Genomic DNA, 23,935 nt, shown 5'->3' with positions numbered 1-23,935 from the left:
GGGGAGAAAGATACTCAAATCATGAGCTTGGGGATACATTTCAGAGTTAACCATATAACAGAGCTCTGTTAGAGTCACTTCAGCATGACAGAAAACATACGTGACTCCTCCACCTAGAATTCTGCCCTCTTACCCTGTATAACTTAGAAGGAACAAAACAGCATCCCAGTCTGACTACCCAGTCCAGCCAGTGCCCAGAGTCTGGGTAGTGGGGAGGGGGGTAGTCTGTGTCCCTTGACCCCAGGAGAGGCTGTCTGTCTAAGGCTTCCCTGGGGCCAGAGGCATCGGCTGTAGGAGGGGCTTGGGCTGCAGGAGGACCAATCACAGACAGCACAGATGTGCAAGAAATCCCACTGGATCTTTAGCAGAACCCAGAGCTGGACCCTGGTAAAGAAGAGGAGGTCTTGCCGGGCGTGGTGGCGCACGCCTTTAATCCCAGCACTCGGGAGGCAGAGGCAGGCGGATTTCTGAGTTCAAGGCCAGCCTGCTCTACAAAGTGAGTTCCAGGACAGCCAAGGCTACACACAGAGAAACCCTGCCTCCAAAAACCAAAAAAAAAAAAAAAAAAAAAAAAAAGAAGAAGAGGAGGTCTTCCCAGAGTGCACCCCCAGCTCACTATGGGAAAGGAATACAAACAGGTTAGCTCACAGGAGTGCTGGCTGGAGAGAAAACAGAGAAAGCAGGCTGTCTTGTAGCCAAGGATTTTAAAAAAGCAGAAGGCACACTGAATTCTGCTAACTCAATTGTAACATTTTCTCCGTTCTTTGCAGGGAGACATACTCCGCATCTTATACCATGGTGGCCATGACTGCATCAGGCACTGGCAAGGGGCTCATGTAAGTAATGCCACTTTCTATGGCTCCCATCGTGAGGTGCTGACTGGATAAAAGGTCATACATAGGTTGCTTTTGGTGGCATCTCAGGACAGGGCCTGTGGCTTAACAGTGGACAGTTTCTGTGCCCAGAGACATCACAGGGTGGGGAGAGCCCAGTGGTCAGCATCCCTCCTTTCTTCCCACCCTTCTCATGGCTACTTGGCATCTGCTGTGTGTGAGCCATACAAAGACAATCACACACTGTCCCTCGCTGCACAGAGCTTCCAGTCTGCAGGACAATAGCAACCATGGCTCTTAGCAAGGAGACCTCAAGTTACTGACCAGAAACAGCTAAAGCCCGAAGAGCCAGCGAGCAGCTAGGAGCTTGATAATGGCTGCTGAAGAGACGGGAGATGCTCAGTCCCAGATCCCAGGGCTGGAGCCTCTGCTCTACCCTCTCCGTCCTTCCCTCCCCAAAGAAACTGGGGAGCACAGTCCTAGATGCCAGGGCCAGAGCCTTTAGTGCAGCCCTTGCCTTCTATAGAAGAGGATACTGTGACTTTGATAGAGGAGGACCAGGATGCAGCAGGCGAGCTGGGGTGAAGCAGAGTGCCAGCAGGTGCCCTGGTCCAGAGTTCTCCCCTGCACTGAGGCCTGCCCGGCCACAACGGCTGCTTTTGGAACAGAGACTGAGACACCACCATAGGCTTCAGTGAGCCTAAAGCCCAGTGAGAGAGGGGATGTGGAAGGAGGAGTGGGCTGCTCAGAAGGAAACAGAACAGAACCAACTGGTTTCAGCAGTGGGAAGTCTTTGGGGGAATTCCTTGATGACAAGAGGAATGTAGTGGCCTAGGAAAAGCCGGGTGCATATGAGGCCAGGGCCATGGTCCCCAGCAAGGGGCTCACTGGGCCACAGGTGACATTCCAACCCACCAGAGGATGAGGAGAGAAGCAGGAGGCAGGATGTAGCTGTGAGGTGATGTGAGGAGAATGTGGTCCATCCATACGGTTGGCCAGACCTTCCGTTTCCTTGGTTATGACAGGAGGAGAGCCTTATCTCCTTTTCGGGGATATTGGACTTCGCCAAGATTAAAGACACACAGCTGATTCTTTACAGACTGATTCTGGACAGGCGCTGAACACGTAACAGCCAAGTATGGATTGCTTTAGCCCATAGTTACTAAAAGGAGAAAACACAAGGGAAATAGCCCAGTTTTGTGCACTGTGTGTGTGTGTTTATGGTGTGTGTGTGTTTATGATGTGTGTGGTGTGCTTGTATGTCTGTGATGTGTGGTATATGTGTATGCTTATGATGTGTATGTGCCCACACATCTATGTAAGAGTGATGTTTGTGGCCTGTGTGTGCTGTGTGTATGTGTGCTGTGTGTTTGTAATGTGTGGTGTATGTAGTGTTTGTGATGTGTGTGGTGTGTGTGTATGTAATGTATTGTGTGGTGTGTATGTAATGTGTGGTGTATGTATGTATGTATGTATGTGATATGTTGTGTATGTATGTTGTGGAGAGTCGTGCCGCGAGCAATCGCGTGCCACGAGCAATCGCTTGCCGCGAGCAATCGCCATTATAAGATGGCGCTGGCCTCCGCTGTGCCTAACTAGTAAACAAGCCTTGTACGCAGGTGCGAGAGTGAACTCATGCCTAGTCACTGCCTATCTCGGGGCGTAGTAATGGGGTGATGGGCGAGCAACGAATCAGGAGCTGACCCGCCACATCAGGTGCTGAAATGCCACATCAGGTGCTGAAACGCCATGGCCGAGGGCTATATAAGCAACGCCATTTTCCGGGGTCTGGGTCTTCCCTCCTGAAGAAGCAATAAAGCTTTTTGCTGCAGAAGATTCCTGGTGTCTGAGTGTGTTCTTGCCGGTGAGAACGATAGCTCGGGATAGTATGTGATGCATGTGTGATGTTCATGGTGTAGCATATGTGTATGTATGTATGTGATGTATGTGTGTGTGTGTATATGTAATGTGTTGTGTGGAGTGTATGTAATGTGTGGTGTATGTATATATGTATGTATGTGATATGTAGTGTATGTATGTGATGTATGTGTGATGTTCATGGTGTAGCATGTGTGTATGTCTGTGTGTGTGTGTGTGGATCAGACAATTTGGTGGAACTGGTTCTCTTCTTTTACCTCTGCACGAGTCCCAAGGATCACAGTCAAGTCTCCAGGCTCCCCAGCAGTGCCTTGACACAGAGCCCCTCTCACAGGCCCTGCTGCTGAGTTTCTTTGTAATCATTAAGCAGCATCATTAGCATGAGCTGGGAACAGCTCTGCAGTTCTCTATATGTAAGTTGTATTTCTTCATAACAAGTAGGGGAAAGGTAATGATGAAGACCAGAGGGCCTTCCTCAAATGAAAAAAAAAAAAAACAAACAGGTAAAGATGACTATAATTAAAAATAGCGTGATATTTTTGTTTTATGTTGGGTAAGTTGTGACATAAAGCTAATAAACTTGTTTTATATTTAAGAGAAAGACATTTCCTTGGGACAGATATCTTGTGGATTTTAGAAGGCATTTTCCAAGCTACCTCACATTGCCATTTACTGAGTCTGCCTTGACTCAGTAAAAATATATTGATATAAACGTAGGCCTGATCACTTGAATATAAAACTACAGTTGTGACCCAGAGGCAGGCCTAGCTGAACACATAGCAAGAGTTGTTTTTATTTAGTGAAGGGAGTGCTGGTCTAATTGTTTATTTGAGGAGTGATTATTTTAGAAGAACAATTTATCAATAATATCAAATTTATGGGGTAGGAAGCAAAAGTGGGGAAGAGACTGCGGACCTCAGGTTTCTTCCAAATCCAGCCTGAATGTAGCAGTTAAAGGAAGTGGGTGTTGCCAGTAATGGAGGGTTGTTAGGTGCCGTATGACACTGGTTTCCAAGTTTACCAGCCTGTCACCTTGGCTTTCTTCTGCTGCTGTCCACTGAGAAAGGTTGGCTTGTGGGGGCCACAGGTCTCTCCTTTCCAAAATCCATGTGTGTCACGTGGGAGCTTCTGTCAGAGTTGTCATGACAACCCACTCCCTCTTCAGTGATGCATTTTTGTGGTCAACAAGTGAAGAAATTAAAAGACTCAACTCGTCTTTCTATGGCTGGCAAAATTCCCGCATTCCAAGGGCTTTCTGAGAGAAAGAGAGAGAGAGAGAGAGAGAGAGAGAGCAGCAAGGCCTGAATCTGGGAGTTTTTGATACAAATGTTCAGTCGCTAAGCAGGCTGAGGACCCCAGGAGAGCAAACATTTATGTAACTATTCACTTGGCTTCATTGCCCATTTCAAATACAGACTTAGGTCACCTCAAGTTCCAACCTCCCCAACCTCTCCCCCCTCTAGGGGAGAGAGTGGCTAGTGTGGAAAATGACTGTTTTATAAGGAAATGGAGAGAAAGTTAAATAAAAATGTGTTAAATTGGGAAAAAAAAAAGCCTTCCAATGATAAAGCTGAGCGGTGAGATTTTGGGGGACTCTGGGTGCTGTGTGTTCGCGTGGATGGGAAGTTGTGCTTTCATCAACACCCCCAGTTAGGAGGTCTTGACTCTTCCTCTTCACACATGTTACATTTTACCGAGTACGGTGTCTGTCGCACATGTCAGTGATGACCAGACTCAGCTCCTCCTACTCCTGTGCCTGGGTTTGCTATTACATAGGCACGGGCTTTGTCCATCCACAGCCTGACAATTTTTTGGGGGGAGGAGGGTTTCGAGACAGGGTTTCTCTGTATAGCCCTGGCTGTCCTGGAACTGACTTTATTGACCAGGCTGGCCTCGAACTCAGAAATCCACCTGCCTCTGCCTCCCAAGTGCTGGGATTAAAGGCATGTGCCACCACACCCGGCTTACAGCCTGACAATTTTAAACTGACATTAACATCAAACGTAAAGACTTGGCCAAACTTCATTTTTTTTCTCCATCATCTTCTAGTTTTACAGGCTTACTCCATCATCAGGTGGAGGGGCAACAATCAGATTTAATGACCTTTGAGCCTCAAATCATACACCCCATGGGCTTTAGTATAAGACGATTCCAGAAAACTTGACATTAGTGCACGCAATAAATTGCACCAAAGAGACGCGCCATATCCTGAAGAGGAATGAACGCATCCATATGGTCTTGAATTACGTAGCACATAAAGTGATTGTGCTTGAGGTTCCAATGTGGGGCATGTAAGTAGGCACCCGACAGGTGGACAAGGAACACGGGTTCGTCTCTCATCTTTTCTCGAGATGAGAGTGGAACAGGAGAACAGTTTACCCACCCACAAAGTCCACCGCCCGCTGGGCCGGTCCTGAAGCATCACACAAATGGTGGGCACATCTTCTCAGCTCTTGTTTTATAATGAGGTTCTGACATTTACATTCTCACAATGTGAATATAGACTCTGGCTTTTCAAAGGAACTTTTGGAAGGAATCCTTTGTTTCTTTCCTTTGACCATCAAAGGACAACAGAATGTGTTAAGCCTGATTCCATGTCATCAAGAACCTAAAACCAGCTGAGAAATAGAAAGGTTAGGTGAGTGCTGAGAGTGGTGGCCAAGCCTGTAATCCCAGCACTTCACCAGGCTTCGTGACGAGAAAGGCAAGTCTGAGGCTAGCCTGGACTCCGTAGCTAGACCCTGGCACAAAATAAAACCATCCAATAACTTAAAGATACTTGTTCCTTTCTTATACTTTCAAGCTTCTCTTTTATCTTAGTTTTTGTTTTTTTGAGACAGTTGTTTGTTTGTTTGTTTCTGTGTAACCCTGGCTGTTCTGAAACTCACTTTGTGGGCCAGGCTGGCCTCGAACTCATGCTTTCTGAGTGCTGGAATCAAAAGCATGCACTATCTCTGCCCAACTTCTATTTTTCTAAATACGTAAGTGCATTTGCCTCCTGCCTCTTTGTGCCCACTGTGCTTGTCTCATCATGGCCTCGGCCTCTGTCAGCTCTATCGGTTTTGTTTTCCAAATGGCAGCTTCTGTTACTGACATGTTTTCTGTGAGAATTCCCTGAAGTCTGGGTTCAGGATATTTTCCTGGAGAAGGCTTGTGCTTGCTTTTGATGGCATAACTGGTGGTTATCATGTAGAAGAATGTGAATCGATCCATTCCTATCTCCTTGTACTAAGGTCAAATCTAAGTGGATCAAGGAACTTCACATAAAATCAGAGACACTGAAACTTATAGAGGAGAAAGTGGGGAAAAGCCTTGAAGATATGGGCACAGGGGAAAAATTCCTGAATAGAACAGCAATGGCTTGCACTGTAAGATTGAGAATTGACAAATGGGACCTCATGAAACTGCAAAGCTTCTGCAAGGGAAAAGACACCGTCAATAAGACAAAAAGACCACCAACAGATTGGGAAAGGATCTTTACCTATCCTAAATCAGATAGGGGACTAATATCCAATATATAAAAAGAACTCAAGAAGGTGGACTCCAGAAAATCAAATAACCCCATTAAAAAATGGGGCTCAGAACTGAACAAAGAATTCTCACCTGAGGAATACCGAATGGCAGAGAAGCACCTGAAAAAATGTTCAACATCCTTAATCATCAGGGAAATGCAAATCAAAACAACCCTGAGATTCCACCTCACACCAGTCAGAATGGCTAAGATAAAAAATTCAGGTGACAGCAGATGCTGGCGAGGATGTGGAGAAAGAGGAACACTCCTCCATTGTTGGTGGGATTGCAAGCTTGTACAACCACTCTGGAAATCAGTCTGGTGGTTCCTTAGAAAATTGGACAAAGTACTACCGGAGGATCCCGCAATACCTCTCCTGGGCATATATCCAGAAGATGTCCCAACCAGTAAGAAAGACACATGCTCCACTATATTCATAGCGGCCTTATTTATAATAGCCAGAATCTGGAAAGAACCCAGATGCCCCTCAACAGAGGAATGGATACAGAAAATGTGGTACATTTACACAATGAAGTACTACTCAGCTATTAAAAAGAATGAATTTATGAAATTCCTAGGCAAATGGATGGACCTGGAGGGCATCATCCTGAGTGAGGTAACACAATCACAAAGGAACTCACACAATATGTACTCACTGATAAGTGGATATTAGCCCAAAACTTAGGATACCCAAGATATAAGATACAATGCGTTTGCTAAATGCATGAAACTCAAGAAGAATGAAGACCAAAGTGTGGATACTTTGCCCCTTCTTAGAATTAGGAACAAAACACCCATGGAAGGAATTACAGAGACAAAGTTTGGAGCTGTGACGAAAGGATGGACCATCTAGAGACTGCCATATCCAGGGATCCACCCCATAATCAGCTTCCAAACGCTGACACCATTGCATACACTAGCAAGATTTTGCTGAAAGGACCCAGATATAGCTGTCTCTTGTGAGACTATGCCGGGGCCTAGCAAACACAGAAGTGGATGCTCACAGTCAGCTATTGGATGGATCACAGGGCCCCCAATGGAGGAGCTAGAGAAAGTACCCAAGGAGCTAAAGGGATCTGCAACCCTATAGGTGGAACAACATTATGAACTAACCAGTACCCCGGAGGTCTTGTCTCTAGCTGCATATGTATCGAAAGATGGCCTAGTCAGCCATCACTGGAAAGAGAGGCCCATTGGACATACAAACTTTATATGCTCCAGTACAGGGGAATGCCAGGGCCAAAAAAATGGGAATGGGTGGGTAGGGAAGTGGGGGGGAGGGTATGGGGGACTTTTGGGATAGCATTGAAAATGTAATTGAGGAAAATACGTAATAAAAAAAAGGAATTATAAAAAAAAAAGAAGCTGACTGAGGGACAAGAAGATGGGAGGGGGCAGGCAGGCTTGACTTGCTGTACCTTTGGGTGTGTAAACAGCCCCCAGTGTCCATCCAAACAACACAACTACCTGGATGAAGTGCAAAGTACAACACCTGTCACAACACAATGTCAGGTACACATTGAGGGGTTAAGCGAACATCCGGAAACCAGTGAAGATGCACAGATGAGGGATGGACAGGAGGCCTGACAGTGTAGAAGCCACTGTCACCAGATCTTCTGCTATTTCACGAGCTATAAATCTATATTTCAGGTAAACCTCTTTTCTTTAAAACGCTGGCAACAATATTAGAAATCACACGAGAGAGCTGCAAAGCAGCCACGAGGGCAGATCTGCAGACAGGCCGCAGCTCTGGGCTGCCTGTGGAAGTGCTGGGGACCTGTGGCTCCACTGGCTGGCTCAGGCTCCCTTTGTCACAGCCAAGCAAGGCTGAGAGTCACACACCTGTTGTGGGCACGGACGTGCTCTGAACCCGATTCTGAGGCTGTCACTCACCATGGGACCTGAAGCAATGCCCTTTAGAATGAGAGGGATGGTCTCTGCCCTGGCACGCTGTTTCAGAGAGAAACTCAGATGGTTCGTGGATGGACCCGCCTCCTTCAGTGGAATCAGGTAGATGCCCTGTCTTCCTGCTTGAAAGGAGCCAATCACTACAGGGAGTGAACACGGGAATATGTGACAGAGTGCTTCCTGTGTTGGGGTCTCCAGCATTCCTGCCTTTGACTTGCCTGGCGAATGTTGGGAAAAATCTTCAAAGCCACTCTGTCCTCAGTGTGATACACACACACACACATACACACACACACACACCTATGTCTATATATCAATCACAAGCCTTTTATGGTGGGCATGTGGAGGTCAGAGGACAATGTGTGGAAGTCATTTTTCTTTCTTCCTTTTTTTTTGGTTTTGCTTTGGTTTTTTGAGGCAGAGCTTCTCTGTATAGCCCTGGTCTATAGAGTGAGTTCCTGGCTATCCTGGAACTCACTCTATAGACCAGACTGGTTCTAAACTCACAGTGATCCACCTGCTTCTGCCTCCTGAATGCAGAAATGAAAGGCGCGCACCATCAGAACTGACTCAGTTTTCCTTTCATCATGTTGTCTAAGGGACCAAAGGCCACCAGACTTGCCAGAAATCACGTTTCTAGGCTGAGCCATCTCCTTACCCCATCTTCATGTATGATACCTCTTCAGTAAGTAATTCTAACCCTAATGCTTTCAATCTATAACGCCACTTGACCCAATCTGGGACTGGGGCTCCAGGGCCGAACATCTCTCCAAAGTCAAGAGGTGGTAATGAAGGAGTCAGGCTGAGTTCAAGAGCTTGGACTCTTAATTTTCTTATCACCGAATGCTCCTAATGTCACAGCAGAACTCATCTCTATTTAGCATCCTCTCACTTATGCCGATGGTGTTGGGGCTCCAGGTCCTCTTAGATCCATGTTTGTCTTCCGTATGATCTGCAGGCAGTCACTGCAGTTAGAAGATTTCCAGGGCATGTTAACAGGGCATGCCTGTGACAGCAAATGAGAAGCAAGAGCAGGAGGAGGCAGGCTGGAGAGATGGCTCAGAGAGTATGAGAGCACTGAGTTCCATTCCCAGCAACCACATGGTGGCTCACAACCATCTGTGATGGGATCCGACGCCCTCTTCTGGGGTGTATGAAGACAGCTACAGTGTACTCGTATAAATAAATCTTTTAAAAAGAAGCCAACCTGAGTTACAAAACAGAGAAGTATTTAAAAAAAAAAAAAAGAAAAAAGACAGGAGAAGGCAGAGATTCTCTCGGGGAACAAGTGAGGACAAACGTCCACCCAGAATGACATCCCAGAGGACACTCATGCTGAGTGCTGCTACACAATGTTTAAGGAAGACATCCCGCTATGACCCGTTTGCTGAGAGAAGAAAGGGCGGGACTGGGGAGCAGACATATGCCTTCAGGTTGGGAGCGCTCTCCTTTTTTAGCTGGGTCACATATTTGTTGGGAAAACCAACTCAGAAGGAAGCACTTTCTGGTGTGCAGCATGCTGAGCACCAAGGATTTCGGCTGTGGGGTTGGAGAGGAGCACCACCGCCTGCCTACAGGGAGCACTGTGCTAAGTGTACCACAGTGGTTCCTAAGGAGGCTGAGCCTGTACCCCTTCCTAGCCCTGTTGCAGCTTTTATTCATCTTACTCAAGTTAAAGTTTTAAAATATTGTTCCTTTAGTACCTGGATTGCATAACAATGGATAACCACCACCTTAAATCATTCAAAGGAAAAAAAATACATATAAAACGTTGTCAGTAAGAGGTGGGGGAAGTTTTGATTTTTTTTTTTTTAAACCTTAGCTGGACATGGTGCCACATATCTGTCATCTCCACTCAGGAATGTAAGGTCAGAAATTCAAGGCTGACTTTAGTTACATAGTGAGTTCAAGGGCAGCCTAGATTACATGAGACCCATCCAGTTTTAACAGCAAAAAAAGAAGTCTACCTTAAAGATAATGCAGGCATTCGACTGGACCCACTATCTGTCCCTACCTTCAGGGTCAGAATGCTCTCAGTGAATCCACAAACTCTTGTAAAGTCCCAAATTTCTGCATGCTCTTAGGATACACTGTACTCAAATGGGACGAACTGCTTAGACTTACAGATGTATGTATTTCTTTCATAACAAACACACACACATATGTATACATATATGTAGATGTATACATATGTACACACATATATGTATATATACATATATTATATATGTATATATATTTGGTGTTTTAAAAACAGTGAGTGAAGTCTTTGACGTTTGCGTTGCACATTGCAAAGTGTCGGTGAGCTGGCCTTCTGGATATGGGCACAGAGCCTAACACCAGATTCCAGGTAATAAACCCTAACCTCTCTGCACAAATCCCCACCCATTTGAGGCACAGGCACTCGAAGCTGAATTTGTGATCCCACATCACCATCTATGTTGCCAGGCTGTAAATCAAAATCAAGTTCTGGGCTTACTAGTGGAGCAGACTGGAAAGGACAGAGGCGGGTCCTAAGGTAGCATAGCAACCCTAAAAGGCAGAATTCCTTTCTTCAGCTCCCCTTTCCAAAGACAAGCCGAGGTGACGGAAATATATTTATTAGTAAATGGGCCGAGCCATGCAGCCCGAAAACCTGCACCAAAGGATTGGGGATATTTGTAGCAAGGTCACAGACCACGCAGGGTGTTAAGTGTCCACCGTGTGGTCCAGGTGTGTGTACCGGTGTGTATCTAAAGCAGTTGCTTTGTTCTGGTGAAGGCAGGAGCCCCAAGAGCACGCAAAGGAGGGAGGCAGCGTTTCTCGGTCTGCGCCCTTGGTCTCTGCAGCTGCTTGGGTAGCGCGAGAATCTCGCCGCCCAGATGCGTGGTCCGGACTTCTGGGCTATGCGGGAAGCGGGTTACGGGCCAGCCGGGCTTCCTTGCAAACAGCGCCCGGGGAGGCCGCGGCAGCGCGGGCCTCGCCGCGTCCCTCCGCCGACGCGGGCGGCCCCACGCGCCAGCCGTTCAGCCAGCCCTACATTCCATCTCAAAAATAACACACACGTGTGCTGGTAAACAAGCGCGCCAGCCCCCGGGGCTGCGCGTCCGGGGCGAGCCCGTGCAACGCGCCCCCTCCTCCCGCACGTGCCGCCAGGCTCCGCCCACGGGCTTTGCGCAACCAGGCTCCGCCCCGCCCGTCTCGCCAGGGCCCTGGGGTCCTAGCGCCCGCCGCGCTAGCAAGCTGGCCTCGCCGAGGTTCTCAAAGTTTCTCGCCCTGATGGAGCGTGCGGCTCAGGTCCGCTCCCTACCTCCTTTCCCTCCTCCCTGCACAGTCCTCCACTAGTCCTCCCGCCGTCTGCGCGCCGAAGGCTGCCACTCGGAGCGCCTTCGCTCTCCCTCCCCTCTGTCCTTGCAATTTTACTCGATTGTTTATTATTTGCTGGGGGCGGGGGCGAAGAGGAGCGAGGGGCGTCTGGAGCCCAGAGACTGGCGGCGGCGGCCAGTCAGCGCGCGGCGTGGCTTGACGAGGAAGCGGCGCAGCGAATGGCGACGCGGCGCAGGGCTCCGGGGTCACGCGCGTGTAGAGACAATGACATCATCTGTTTGTACGCGTCGAACTAGCTTGGTGCAGGGGCGGGGGCCTCACGTCACTTGAGTGACGGATCGCGCGTAAAGCCTGGAGGCCGGAGTTCCGGGGTGGGCGGCCTCTGCAGGCTCTTCTAGGCTGGCTCTTTTAGGGTATTGGGTTGTTGCGGAGCCCAGACTTTAGCTGCAGAGACCGAGAGGGTTTTGTTTTGAAAGCTACGTATGAACCAGAATGCATGGTAGACTTTTTTGGTATGCATGTCGCGTGTGGCGCAGAAAAGCACACAGTACGGCCGGGAAGCACGGATCGTGGAATAAGGGATTGTGAAGGTGCGATCTGAAGTCTACAGACTTGGAAAAGTCAAGCACGTAATCAGCTGCTTTAGCATACGAAAACTGTTGCCCGCTTCCAGTTAGCTATCTTCTGTTCCTGCGTTCAGGGCTGGGGCGCACTGCACTTTTCTTCCTGAGTTGCACTTTTCCCACTTAGCCTTAAAATCCGTGGAAAGCGAAGCACGACTGTCGCCGGGCGTCCCAGGTGAGGGTCCAGTGACACACCTTTTGGCGCGATCTTCTCCGGCCAGTGTTTCCACGGCCAGGTAACCCTTGTCACCTGCGGCTGCCGGCTTAACCTGGGTGTTCCCTGGTGTCAGGTTCCTAATAAGGAACCCGATACTGGGGCGGGCTCCAACCCCACGCACCCACGGGCAGGCCAGGGACCCACGAGCCAAACGCAGGGCTCAAGGCTGAGAGCGCGGCGGCGGCGGCGCGCAGTGGTGTGCTGTCTGACCTGGCCTCTCGTCCCGGGCCAGCGTGGCCGCTGAGATCCCCAGGAGAGCGCGGGACCCCGGCCCGGAGGGCTGCGGAGCCGGCCGAGTCCCGACCCGCGCGCGCCCGCCCCCACTCCCGCAGCCCCGCGCAGGCGCGAGGGCGCACACACGCGCACTCCCACACGCACGCACAGCAGCCCTCCCGGCCCCCGCCCCAGCCCTCCCCCTGGGCGGGGACCCGCCCCGCCGTCAGCCTAGGTTGAGGCTCCCTGCGAGTGGCTATAACTTTGTGCTGCTGCCGCGGCCGCCCTGCTCGTGGAAGGGAGGAGGAGGAATGTGGAAGGCGGCGGCGCAGCACAGGCTGACAGGCGGTTCCTCCAGCGGGCTGCGGCGGCGGCCCGAGAGTCCCCTCGTCGCGGTGCCCTGGGCTCGCGCGGAATCGTACGCCCTCCCGCCTCGTTCCTGAAGGGAAAGAGACGAGGTAGGCGCCGGAGCTGTGCAACGGGGCGGCCGCCTTTCCAGTGACTCCGGATCTGTTTCCGAGCTGGGCCAGGCGCTTCCCTTTCCCTCCCCGTGACTCGGTGTGCTCCCCCCCTTCTCTCCCGCTAGTGTCTTTAAAGGACTTGAGGGAAGGGGGAACTGTCAAGATGGCAGCAGCGGGAGCAAGGAGGTGATGAACGGTGCTGGTCCAGGTTTTCATGCAGTCCGAGAGATTTGGCGCTTCCCGACCTGTTGGAAGATTTATGTTCCCACTTGCTTCCTCCTTCCCGTTTCTGACCTGGGAGGGGGCGGAGGGCCCCACGTCCCCAAGAAAATACATCTCAGATCTTCTTAGTCCTGCGGGGTCGCCCCCCCCCCCTCTCGTTCGAAGTGATCCTGGCAGGTCTGCACCCAGACCCCACGCTCTCCCTGCTGGTCCGCGGGTGGAGAGGAAAAGAAGGGAGTTGCCTGCGCCAGCCCTAGGGGGCCTCTCGCCTGGGAGGGGTGGGGTGGGGGAAATCGCAGGGCTGGGGAGCGGGAGAAGAGCCCAGGACTCTGCCGACTTGCCCTGCGCCTCCGCGGGAGGCACTTGAGCGAGCCAGAGCCAAACATAAACAAACGCACGCACGCACGCTCGCCCTCCGACCACTGCCGAGCTGTTGGGGTCCGGAGGCCGCCCACACTTACTGGCGCGGCCACCCCTCCCCCGGGGCGCCCCTCCCCCCTCCGCCCCGCCACCTAGTCCCGGAGAGACCTACGGTTCTGGCGACGGCAGCGGGGGAGGGGGCTGCCCCGCGCAGGGCCGTCGATTCGCTCGCGTCTCTGGGGCGGCCGGGCCAGGGGGCGGCGTCTGCTGCGCCAGGTTCGCGGGACGCACGTCCCCAGGTCTATCCGTTCTAGGTGGCGGCCGCGGGCGAGGAGTCTCCGCGGACTAGGCTCCAACACGGGATAACCAACTCTCTCTTCGCGCTTCCCTAGGTAGCTGGAGCTCGAGCCTTCGCGGTGCCCCGTCTCTCCCCCGCCGCACCCAGCCTGGGCTCGAGAGGAGAGAGCAAGAGCCCAAGCCGCGGGCGGCGGGCAGGCGGCGAAGATGGCAGAGGCACCAGCCTCCCCGGTCCCGCTCTCTCCGCTCGAAGTGGAGCTGGACCCAGAGTTCGAGCCACAGAGTCGGCCACGCTCCTGTACGTGGCCCCTGCAGAGGCCGGAGCTGCAGGCGAGCCCGGCCAAGCCCTCGGGGGAGACGGCCGCAGACTCCATGATCCCCGAGGAGGACGACGATGAAGACGATGAGGACGGCGGCGGCCAAGCCAGCTCGGCCATGGTGATCGGTGGCGGCGTGAGCAGCACGCTGGGCTCCGGGCTGCTCCTCGAGGATTCGGCCATGCTGCTGGCTCCAGGAGGGCAGGACCTCGGGTCGGGGCCAGCGTCCGCCGCAGGCGCGCTGAGTGGGGGCACGCCGACGCAGCTGCAGCCTCAGCAGCCACTGCCACCGCCGCAGCCGGGGGCGGCTGGGGGCTCTGGGCAACCAAGGAAATGCTCCTCGCGGCGGAATGCCTGGGGGAACCTGTCCTATGCTGACCTGATCACCCGCGCCATCGAGAGCTCCCCGGACAAACGGCTCACTTTGTCCCAGATCTACGAGTGGATGGTGCGCTGTGTGCCCTACTTCAAGGATAAGGGCGACAGCAACAGCTCTGCGGGCTGGAAGGTGCGTGCCTATCAGGGGCTGTTGGTCGGACCTGCCAGGCCTTCGCAGCGCCAAGCGCGTATTGAAGTGGTCCGTTTGCCGACGTCCGGAGAGGGTTGGCAGAGGAGCTTCGCTGTGAGGCTTTGGGGTGGGGGATTCTTTTCACTCCTAGAGGAGGGAAGCCTGGGGATGGCCTCAAAGTGGGAAGGGAGGGTCCTGGGCAAGTTTTGGGCATGCCCAGATGAGTAGGCTGTGGGCAAGGGACACTAAGGAAGAAAGACCAAGACATTTGTATGTGCTGGTTTACCTCGGCTGCGGGGAGGAGGTAGCTCCGCGGCCAACTTTGGAATACAGGAGGTGGAAGTGGGATGCACCGAGGACATTGTGGGTGGAGGGAAGGCGTGTGTGGGGGAGTGTTTGGGACAGCGTTCAAGGCAGTGGCAGGAGCTTGATACTAGCAAACTGAGGATCTTTGGGTCCAACTTGTGCTTGTGGGTGTTGATACCAACAGGCAAATCGATCCCATTAGAAAAAGCAATGATTGCAGACTGTTCCCTGGCCGGCTCTCATGCCTTTCCTCACACCTTTGCTCTTGAGAGACGTCACTCCAGCAAGCCTGCCAGCAGGTAGCCTCTGAAATGCTTTGGGGCTTGAAACAGGTCGGATTTGTCATCGAAAAGTGTGCAGGCTACACCTGCTGCTCCGCTGGAGGTCTATGCTGCTGTAGGCAGTGGTTGAGGCGAGGTTGTCACGTGTCGGGGACTCCGGTCAGAGCTTTGCCTCTGTGGGAGGGAGGGAGGAGAGGAGGGAGGGGGAGGGCTGATAGCAGGGTTGGGCCATAATGGCTTCTATCTATAAAGGAGCCAGAGAGGCTCTTCTGTTCCCTTTCAGCCTCTTGGGGCACCCGACACGTGGTAGGGAGAGAGGTGAGGCAAGGCCTATGATGTAATGACTTCCTGCAGTTGGGCATCCAAAGAGATTGACTCCTGGCCCCCTGCCGGGCTCCCCTGCTCTTCAGGGCACCTCCAGACCCATTCCCCTGAAAGCAGCCACAGCCCCATGTCCCTGGAGCGAAGTCACCCAGCAGTTGCTCTTGCTTGCAGTTTCCTTCCTTTTCCTACTTCGCTGTCATCGTGAGCTCTGTGGCTTCTGGCTTCTAGGTTTCTAGGTGTATAAATAAGAACAGCTCATCTTTGTGGAGACCTGAAATAAAGCCTCTGGAAGAGCCTTGCAGATAAAGCAAGACACTTGAAAAAGTGTCTGATACTGAAGAGCCTTTCGTGGACGGTTTAAAAGCAAAATGTATGCTTTGATACTATTCCACAAACCCATCTCATTTCTGGTGATACAGATGCTGACGTTACAAGCTTATATTTGATCCAGTTTTGTTGATTTCCAAAGGAATAGCACATGTGTGAGGTTAGGGTTGTTTACAGAAAGGACAAGGTTCTGTTTGGAAGTATTGCTAATGTGATAGCATGTGTAAGTGAGAGGACAACTTTGGGGAGTGGTTCTCTCTTTCCAACAAGTGGATTCTGGGAGTTGAACTCAGATCATTAAGTTTGGGGCAAGCACCTTTACCCATGGAGCCATCTCCCTAGCCTCCACTGGTTTTTTTTTTTTTTTTTTTGTTTGGTTTTTTTTTTTTAGGATTTCAAAATAATTTAATTCTTTAATTCTATTGTGCTTATAAAAATAACCAGTTTTGTATGTTTGTGGCTTTAGTTGTTTTTTAGATTTACTTCTGAAAGTCGTAAATCTAAAACCTTCTAAAGGCGTTGTGGCCCACGCCGGTTACCAAAAAGAAGCCATAGTTGAGTTTGGTCTGCATTTTCATAAAGATTTTAGGCTCTCAATAGAGCTAAGGGGACACAGGCATATGTGGGTGGTCACGTTATTATTGTCTGTCTCACAGTTTTTTCTTTTACTGCTATCTTGCTTCAACTAAAGCCCTATGAGAAATTGCCAATAGAATATCTAAAGGCTTATAATGTTTAACTTAGGACATATGTTTTATAATTATTTTTGCTTTAATTTTAAGGATATGTGTCATGGAATCCTTGAAGACTTGAAGGAATATAATTTAGTTGAAGTTTTTGTAAGATGACCTTCATCAAAGGAAGTAGCCGTGCAGGCACTTCCATATCTTTAATGATGGGGAGAGAAGGCCCTTTGAACAGGAGGCTGACTGGCCAGCCGGGTTTGTACACTAGCTATGACTAATGCCAGCCTTTTTTGTCTGCTGGTTTAGTGGGGATGGAAGGTAAGGGGGAGAGGGGTCAGGCGCTAATGTGACCCACGCCTGTGCATCTGAATTTAGGAATCGACTCCTGGGATGTGTGGCCATTTTAGAAACCCGTGCTTTAACCACAGTACTTTCATTTGTGAGTTGTACTTTAGGATTTTTAGCTTCTAAAAATGTCTAGAATTCAGGTTAACCTGCAGACGTTTGCATACAGTTCAGGAATTCGAGTCTTAGGACCTGCTTTTGTGGCTTCTTGGGCCAGAACATTAGGTGATTACAGAATGAAGCCAAGGCTAAATGGTAGGGTCCTTTAATCACAGCACTCAGGAGGCAGAGGCAGGCAGGCTGTGACTTTAGGACTAGCCTGGTCTACACAGTGAGTTCCAGGACTACAAAATAGACTGCCTGAAAAAGCCAAAATTACAGAATTAAAGACACCTTGAAGTTGCAATTTAGACCAGTCATTTTCAGCATTGCTTGGCTTTTTAGAATTACCTGGGAACAGCTGAGAAATACTAGTGCTCAGAGAATTTGGTAGAATTAGACTCATGTGTGACTCAGCGTTGGCACCGTTTTGCTTTGGTTCCTCAGGTGATCCTAACTTACAGCCAGGATGCCGCTTGCTGATGTAGTTCCATTCTTTTGCTGCTGAAGAGATTAAAGACTGTTCTCAGCTCACAGGTAGTTCGAGGCTAATTAGCAGCTACAGGTGTACAGGCCTCTGTCTGGGGCTTATCTCGGTGCTTTCTTTAAATCGGTCCTAAAGCCTTTTTGCTTTCCTGAGAAGCCCATTTGCCCCACCCCCTAGCCGTCTTTTAGGCTTTAGAAGGACACACAGGCGGGGGAGGCCAAGCAAAGGAGTCATGTTTTGGTAGCTGCAGGATATATCATCCTACGGTGAGGTTGCGTAGGAAGTCTGAAGTAGCACAAATGGCAAAAGATAGCATTTTAACAAAGAGGAAGCCCTTGCTCTGTGCATGCTGGCTGGGAGGGTGATGGCTATCTCCAAGGTCCCTTACCTCAGGCATTAGAGTGGAGGGAACAACCAGATGTGGTTGTGGGCGGAAAGGTTCCTTTATTCAGATTAAGTTTACTTGGAGTGCACTGTAGTTAATGTAGTGTGAGCTCTGTCGGTTGGGAGGCCCCCAAGTGCTCTAGGGTTTACCAGGAATCCCTGCCTATCATTTACTCTACATTACAGATTCCCACACTCACTCATTCCTCATGGGTTAGGGCAGGATGCTAAAGAGCCATGCATGTCTGTGGGGTACCTACGGTGTGACGACCTCTGCTGTAGCGCAGGGGGTAAGTCTTCCGAGTCTGCACCTTTCATGGGAAAGAGTGCCTTCTTGATTGTTGCAAGGTAAAAAGAAAAGATGAGAGTTGACCAGCCCGGGGATACTTCCTGGAAGGAACCCTGCGGAGCCTTCAGTACACTGTATTAAGAAAATGGTATTTTAATGCAATTTGTTTTCAAATTTCATTTTAAATTTCAAAATGACATGGCCGTAAATCCATCTTGGTTTGCAGTTTGATCTTTGTCCCCTTCCAGTACCAAAAGGCCAGTTACAGTTGTGTGTGAAGAATCTGTCTTCTGCTTGGCCTTTGTTGTTTCGTAATTTCCTCTGGCAGCCTGTCTTTGTCAGTGATTCTCAGTAACAGGCTTCCTCTTTCTGCTGTCCCACTGCCTGCACTGGGGACTGTTTTCCTCTTTTGCAAAGCTGTGTCATTGACCTATGAAGTGAAGAAATTGGACCTTTTAGACTTTGATCTCTGAACCCCATGTAACAGAACGACTCTTCAGAAGGAAGCTAAGTGTGTGTTTTCAGGTGTTTGTCTCAGAAAATGAAACTGTAGCATGCTTATTTTTAGGAGACTTCAGGAGGGTTCTATTTTAAGGAAACGATACCATAGAACATGGTGAAGATAAACTTTTTAGTGTTGTGCTTTTGCTTCATAAACAAACATACCAGATAGTTTATCTGAAAGATAATGAAAAAGGCCTTGTCTACTAAAGGAGTCATTTACTTGGACTGGGGGGAAAAAAAAACCAACTTAGCAGACACCCACCCAAACTTGATAATACAGAGATAAGCCTGGTAGGCCCTTGGTGCGTTTACCTCTTATCCATTGCTGGTGTCTCAGAGTTTGGGTTTCTAGGGCTGGAGGAAAAATGGGATTTATTTTGTTGTAATTATCTTTCCTTTGGGAGACAAACTTGATCTTCTTGACTAATTGTTTGTTTTTTTTTTTACATGTGCCACATATTGAGGAGTCTAGGAACCAGTTTGCCTTATGGCTGCTATAGAAAGAACTGGGGAGCAGACATCCAAAAGTGTTTTACGTTTTATGGAACTGCCGATCCAGCTTGGTTGTAAGTGAATTGAAGGCGAACAGTGAAAATCCTTAGCATCCACTTCTATCAGAACCCATGCTGATTAAAAGCATACTGTACACGGGGCATTCTGCCCAGCTCCAGGGAAACGATGGTAGAAACGATGGTAGTATATGGTGGATAACATTCCAGTACACAGAAGTTTAAGGTCCAGAGGGCAGATACAGGCTGCTAACAGGAAAGATGTTTTGTGAACGTGTTCTTCTTGCTCACCCTTGGCATCCTATGTATGCGTATTTCTGTTTACTTAGTGCCTCAGCTGCTGAGAGGCTGCTGCAGGTAGCAGACTCTCGGGTTAGAGCTGCCTTTGACTGTGTGCAGGTCATTTTGAGCTTGCTAGATAGATACAAGGCCTCTGTGGCATGAGGCCTAGAGTCTGTGTCTGTTTGAGAGAAGGCCGCATTTCCCAGAGTCCACCTGTTCTAGAGCTCACCTGCATCCTTGCATGGATTGTGAGTGAGCTCTTCGGTTCTGTTGATGAGGCCTCATTCAGGGAGGCCAGCCCTCCAGGGGTGTGGGACTGGATAGAGCTGACTCATCCCATCCGCACGGCTTTTCACTTAAACTCATAACTAAAAGGGGTCATACGAGGGCGGTCTCATTTCTTTCTAGTGAAGTACCAGGTCAGGAGCACGGGTGACCGGGTCAGGGTTTCACAGCTTGCTGGGGTGTGGTTAAAGTGTGTTCACAGGAGTGCAGGGGCGCCACTGCTGTGGAGAGTGAGCTGCTAGCCTCTGTGGTTTCCCAGCTGCTTCTGTCAGTGCAGTTTGCTTCCAGTTCTTCAAGCTCCTGCTTCAAGTGCTCTCTTTGGCTCCTCCCCCTTCCTCTAAACTGACTCTCATAGGAGTGGCTCTGCACCCCCACCCCACGTCTCCACCGGAAACTCTCAGTTCACCTCGCAGAAGATGCCCCTCAGACTACATTGCCCAGCTCCCCCCAGGTTCTGTATACCTTCCCTTGACTCTCAGATACTTGATGTCGGACGACAACAAGAATCTTCTCTGATACTTGGAGGTGGTTTTTGGTTCACTGGGTCCTCAGCCCAAGAAGGTGGCCTTCTGAGATTCTTGTTGGGGAAAGTTGAGACCCTTGACTCAGGATTTTGAGCTGGTGGGGTGGCCTGGATAACTTGCAGGTGTGAGGGTGCCCACAGCCTCAGGCCTCCTGGCTTTGTGTTGATATGATGGGGTGTGAAGGAGTTTCTTGGGGTGTTGGCTTCTTACTGTGAAAGACCCTGAAAAGTACAGTTCGCACCAGAAATTGGGGGAGGTGTGATGGGTAGCATTTTATTATGGGAAAGAGGAAATCAGGCCTGTGTATTGGTACACACACACACACACACACACACACTGTCTGAGGGGTGCTAGCTGAAAGTTTCTTCCCTCCTGTAGGAGCACGTGAGCCTTGGCTATATGGAAAGCTCTATTTCCCCCTGCTGGGAATTAAGTCACCTGTGAAGGAAGGGGAGCTAGCAGTCTATCCTTCCGACCAGCCATTGCAGGGCCAGCCTGTAGCTTTTCTGAGTTGGGAGTTTTCTGAATAGGTGATTAGTTAGGCTGAGTACTTCTCGGGTTCTGAGTACTTCTCAGCCAGAGTCATGACTCAGACTACACACACTCGCATGTGTGCGCACACACACACACACACACACACAGGCATACACATGCACACATGCACACACATGTGCACACACATGCACAGACACAGACACACAGACACACATACCCCTTCCCAGGAGAACCAAGCAGAACTATCAGCCTGTGAGGGGCTGTGCCGGGCCTGGCCTGCTGGAGTAGAGGTTTGTGCCTAGAGGATGATGCAGCCTAGGCTGGGTCAGAGAACAGGGGCTGCTTTGGCCTTCTGATCTGAGATCTTTTTTTCGTTTTTCCTCCTCAGTGCCCAGTGACTCCTGTGAGATAACATTGCAGAGTGAAACAGATAAACTTCTCTGGTTAGCCCTGGTCCTTCCAGCAGCTGTGCAATGCTTGGCCCATGGTGAAGAGGCCTGGTTATGTGGGGGAGCCTAATGCTCAGTGCCAGGTGTACTCTGTTCCTATAGTGGGAAAAGGAGCCCAGGGCAAGGAAGGGACAAGGTACAGCTGAGGAGACAAGGGCACGGCAGGCCCTTCTCCCAAACCAACAGCATAGACATGGTTCTCTCCTGTGAGTCTGTGACAGACAGGGAGTCTGTGACAGACAGGGAGCCTGTGACAGACAGGGAGCCTGTGACAGATAGGGAGCCTGGGACAGACAGGGAGCCTGGGACAGACAGGGAGCCTGTGACAGGGAGTCTGTGACAGACAGGGAGCCTGTGACAGACAGGGAGCCTGTGACAGATAGGGAGCCTGTGACAGACAGGGAGCCTGTGACAGATAGGGAGCCTGTGACAGACAGGGAGCCTGTGACAGACAGGGAGCCTGTGACAGATAGGGAGCCTGTGACAGACAGGGAGCCTGTGACAGACAGGGAGCCTGTGACAGGGAGCCTGTGACAGACAGGGAGCCTGTGACAGACAGGGAGCCTGTGACAGATAGGGAGCCTGTGACAGATAGGGAGCCTGTGACAGACAGGGAGCCTGTGACAGATAGGGAGCCTGTGACAGACAGGGAGCCTGTGACAGACAGGGAGCCTGTGACAGATAGGGAGCCTGTGACAGACAGGGAGCCTGTGACAGATAGGGAGCCTGTGACAGGGAGCCTGTGACAGACAGGGAGCCTGTGACAGGGACTGTGCTTGGTAGTTCCTAGTGCTTGTTTTGAAGTTTATTGTTCACTCTTTTGAAGTCCATATTATATTTTTGCTTTTGGTCTATACATCTCTTAAAATGGCAATTTGGCTCCTGAAGCCATTGAAATCCTACTTCAAATTTAGAGCCAGCAGAGGGAGTCCCAAGGTTTTCCAGCCGATCTCGAGTATATCCTTCTACATAAAGCTCTAAGATGTCTTGACTCAAAGAATTCTGGTATATAGTGCTTCCGTGACTAAATGCCATCATTTGAAAAGGTGATTTGAGATGGAGATTAAATACTTAAAAGTAACTTTGTTAAAGAAAACCTTAGTTTCCTAAGAGCCATGATCTTCGTTTCCTAAGTGTGTATTACTTTGTATCCCAGGGTGTCCTTGAACTTGCAATCCTCATAACTCAGCTACATGCCTGCCTGCTTTTCTCTAAGAATATGATTTTAACGAAAAGTAACTCCAGGTGCCTTTTGTCCTTTTGTGTGTCGTCCTGATATTTGTAGGAATAGTTATTTATACTTCATACGAATATGCCGGGGAAATGGTTCCCACACAGGAGGACCAGAGTCTGATGCCCAGGATAATCCACGCAAAGCTAGCTTGGCAGACTAGGGGGATGGCATGGCACTTGCTCTCAAGCATGAAGATCTGAGTTCAAATCCCAGGAAAAGGCCAAGACATGGTTGCCGGTGTCCGTAGTATTGCAAGGAAGAAACAGGATTCCAAGAGCTCCCTGGCTAGCTTAGTGCCAAACAGTAAGTTTCTGGTTCAATGACAGACCCTGCCTTGAGGAGGTGAGAGCTACAGAAGACAGCTGGCACCTTCCACTGGCCACTGAGCATGCATGCCTGCCCGCTGGTGTGAGGTGCACACTGGTGTGTGGTGGGCACTTGTAATCCTAGCACTGGGAGGTAGAGTCTGGTAGATCTAGGGAGCTCTGGCTAGGGAGCCTAGCCCTAGGTCAGCCCCAGGCCACCGAGCCATCCTGCCTCAATAAACAGGATATAAAAAAGCTGGTAGAGTACCCCTGAAAGTGACAGGCCAGCTTGACCTCTGGTCACCACGCGGCACACGCACAGAGAGAAGGATGTTAAAGGCGGTATACCTAGAAGGAACCTTTTCTAGATCGTGTTAACAGCAGCAGAGTGTCCTGTTTCAGTGCCGCTTGTGATTGTGGTACTTCTGATATTCCAAGCTTTCTCAGCGTCCCGGGAGCCGGAGTCTCATTCCCAGCTGAGTTTTGTCAGTCACGCCTCTGGGGAGACTAACTTAGAACTCTGCAGTGCTCTGGTCGGCCATTAGTCTTCGTTCCACCCCCACCCTATCCACAGTGATGATCGTTTTTAGTTAGATTTGGCAGTTGAGGTGGATCGAATCATGCGTTCTGAGGACTCATGTCTACCCGGAAGCTCAGAGTGTGACCTTATTGGAAACAAGGTAACTGTGACTTGCTGAGCACTTACTGTGTTTTTATATTCTGCTTATCCTACCAGGTAAGTAAATCCCAGGACAAGGAAGTGGTTGAGATCAGTCAAAGTGATTTCCTTGGGATTCACACCTCGTCTGACTTGGATCTCCCTTGCTTCCTGTTTTTGCTCTTCTGCCTCCAGAGTGTGGGTGGGAAGTTTCTGCATGCTCTTGGCTACATTTTTGACATAGGTCACCATTGATGCTTACATTAATCCTTCAGACAATTCTTGACCACGGATCTTTGGAGCTGTGCTGACAACAGCTAATGCCTCTCTGACCTGGTGTCTTTAGTTCTTTTCTGTTGCTGTGAAGAGGCACCGTGACCAAGACGACTTATAGAAGAAGGCCTTTAGTGGGGGCTCACAGATGGTGACTCCATGGCCAACATGGCAGGGAGCGTGGTAGCATGCAGGCAAGAATCTTGCTGGAGAACTTGTATCTTGAGACAGCCCC

General features: G+C 50.2%; 1 protein-coding gene across 2 annotated transcripts in view; it reads left to right on the top strand.

Annotated features, from left to right (window-relative positions):
* Positions 1–11,883: 11,883 nt before the first annotated feature.
* Positions 11,884–23,935, top strand: part of Foxo3 (forkhead box O3) — a 93,352-nt gene continuing 81,300 nt past the window's right edge. Inside the window, exons 1-2 of one of the 2 annotated variants that reach the window (XM_029482566.2) lie at positions 11,884–12,234; positions 13,925–14,654. In XM_029482566.2, coding sequence (XP_029338426.1) covers positions 14,037–14,654 — 618 coding nt within the window. In that variant the 5' untranslated portion in view covers positions 11,884–12,234; positions 13,925–14,036. Of the gene's footprint in view, positions 12,235–12,679; positions 12,948–13,924; positions 14,655–23,935 lie in introns of those variants that run through there. The other variant, XM_021173587.3, reaches the window with a different exon arrangement.

The sequence above is a fragment of the Mus caroli genome, unplaced genomic scaffold (genome assembly GCF_978045245.1).
Source record: "Mus caroli unplaced genomic scaffold, Mus_caroli_1 scaffold_9, whole genome shotgun sequence".
NCBI classification, from domain to species: domain Eukaryota; kingdom Metazoa; phylum Chordata; class Mammalia; order Rodentia; family Muridae; genus Mus; species Mus caroli.
Note: the sequence above shows the minus strand (reverse complement) of the source record. Positions and strands in the feature narration are given on the sequence as shown.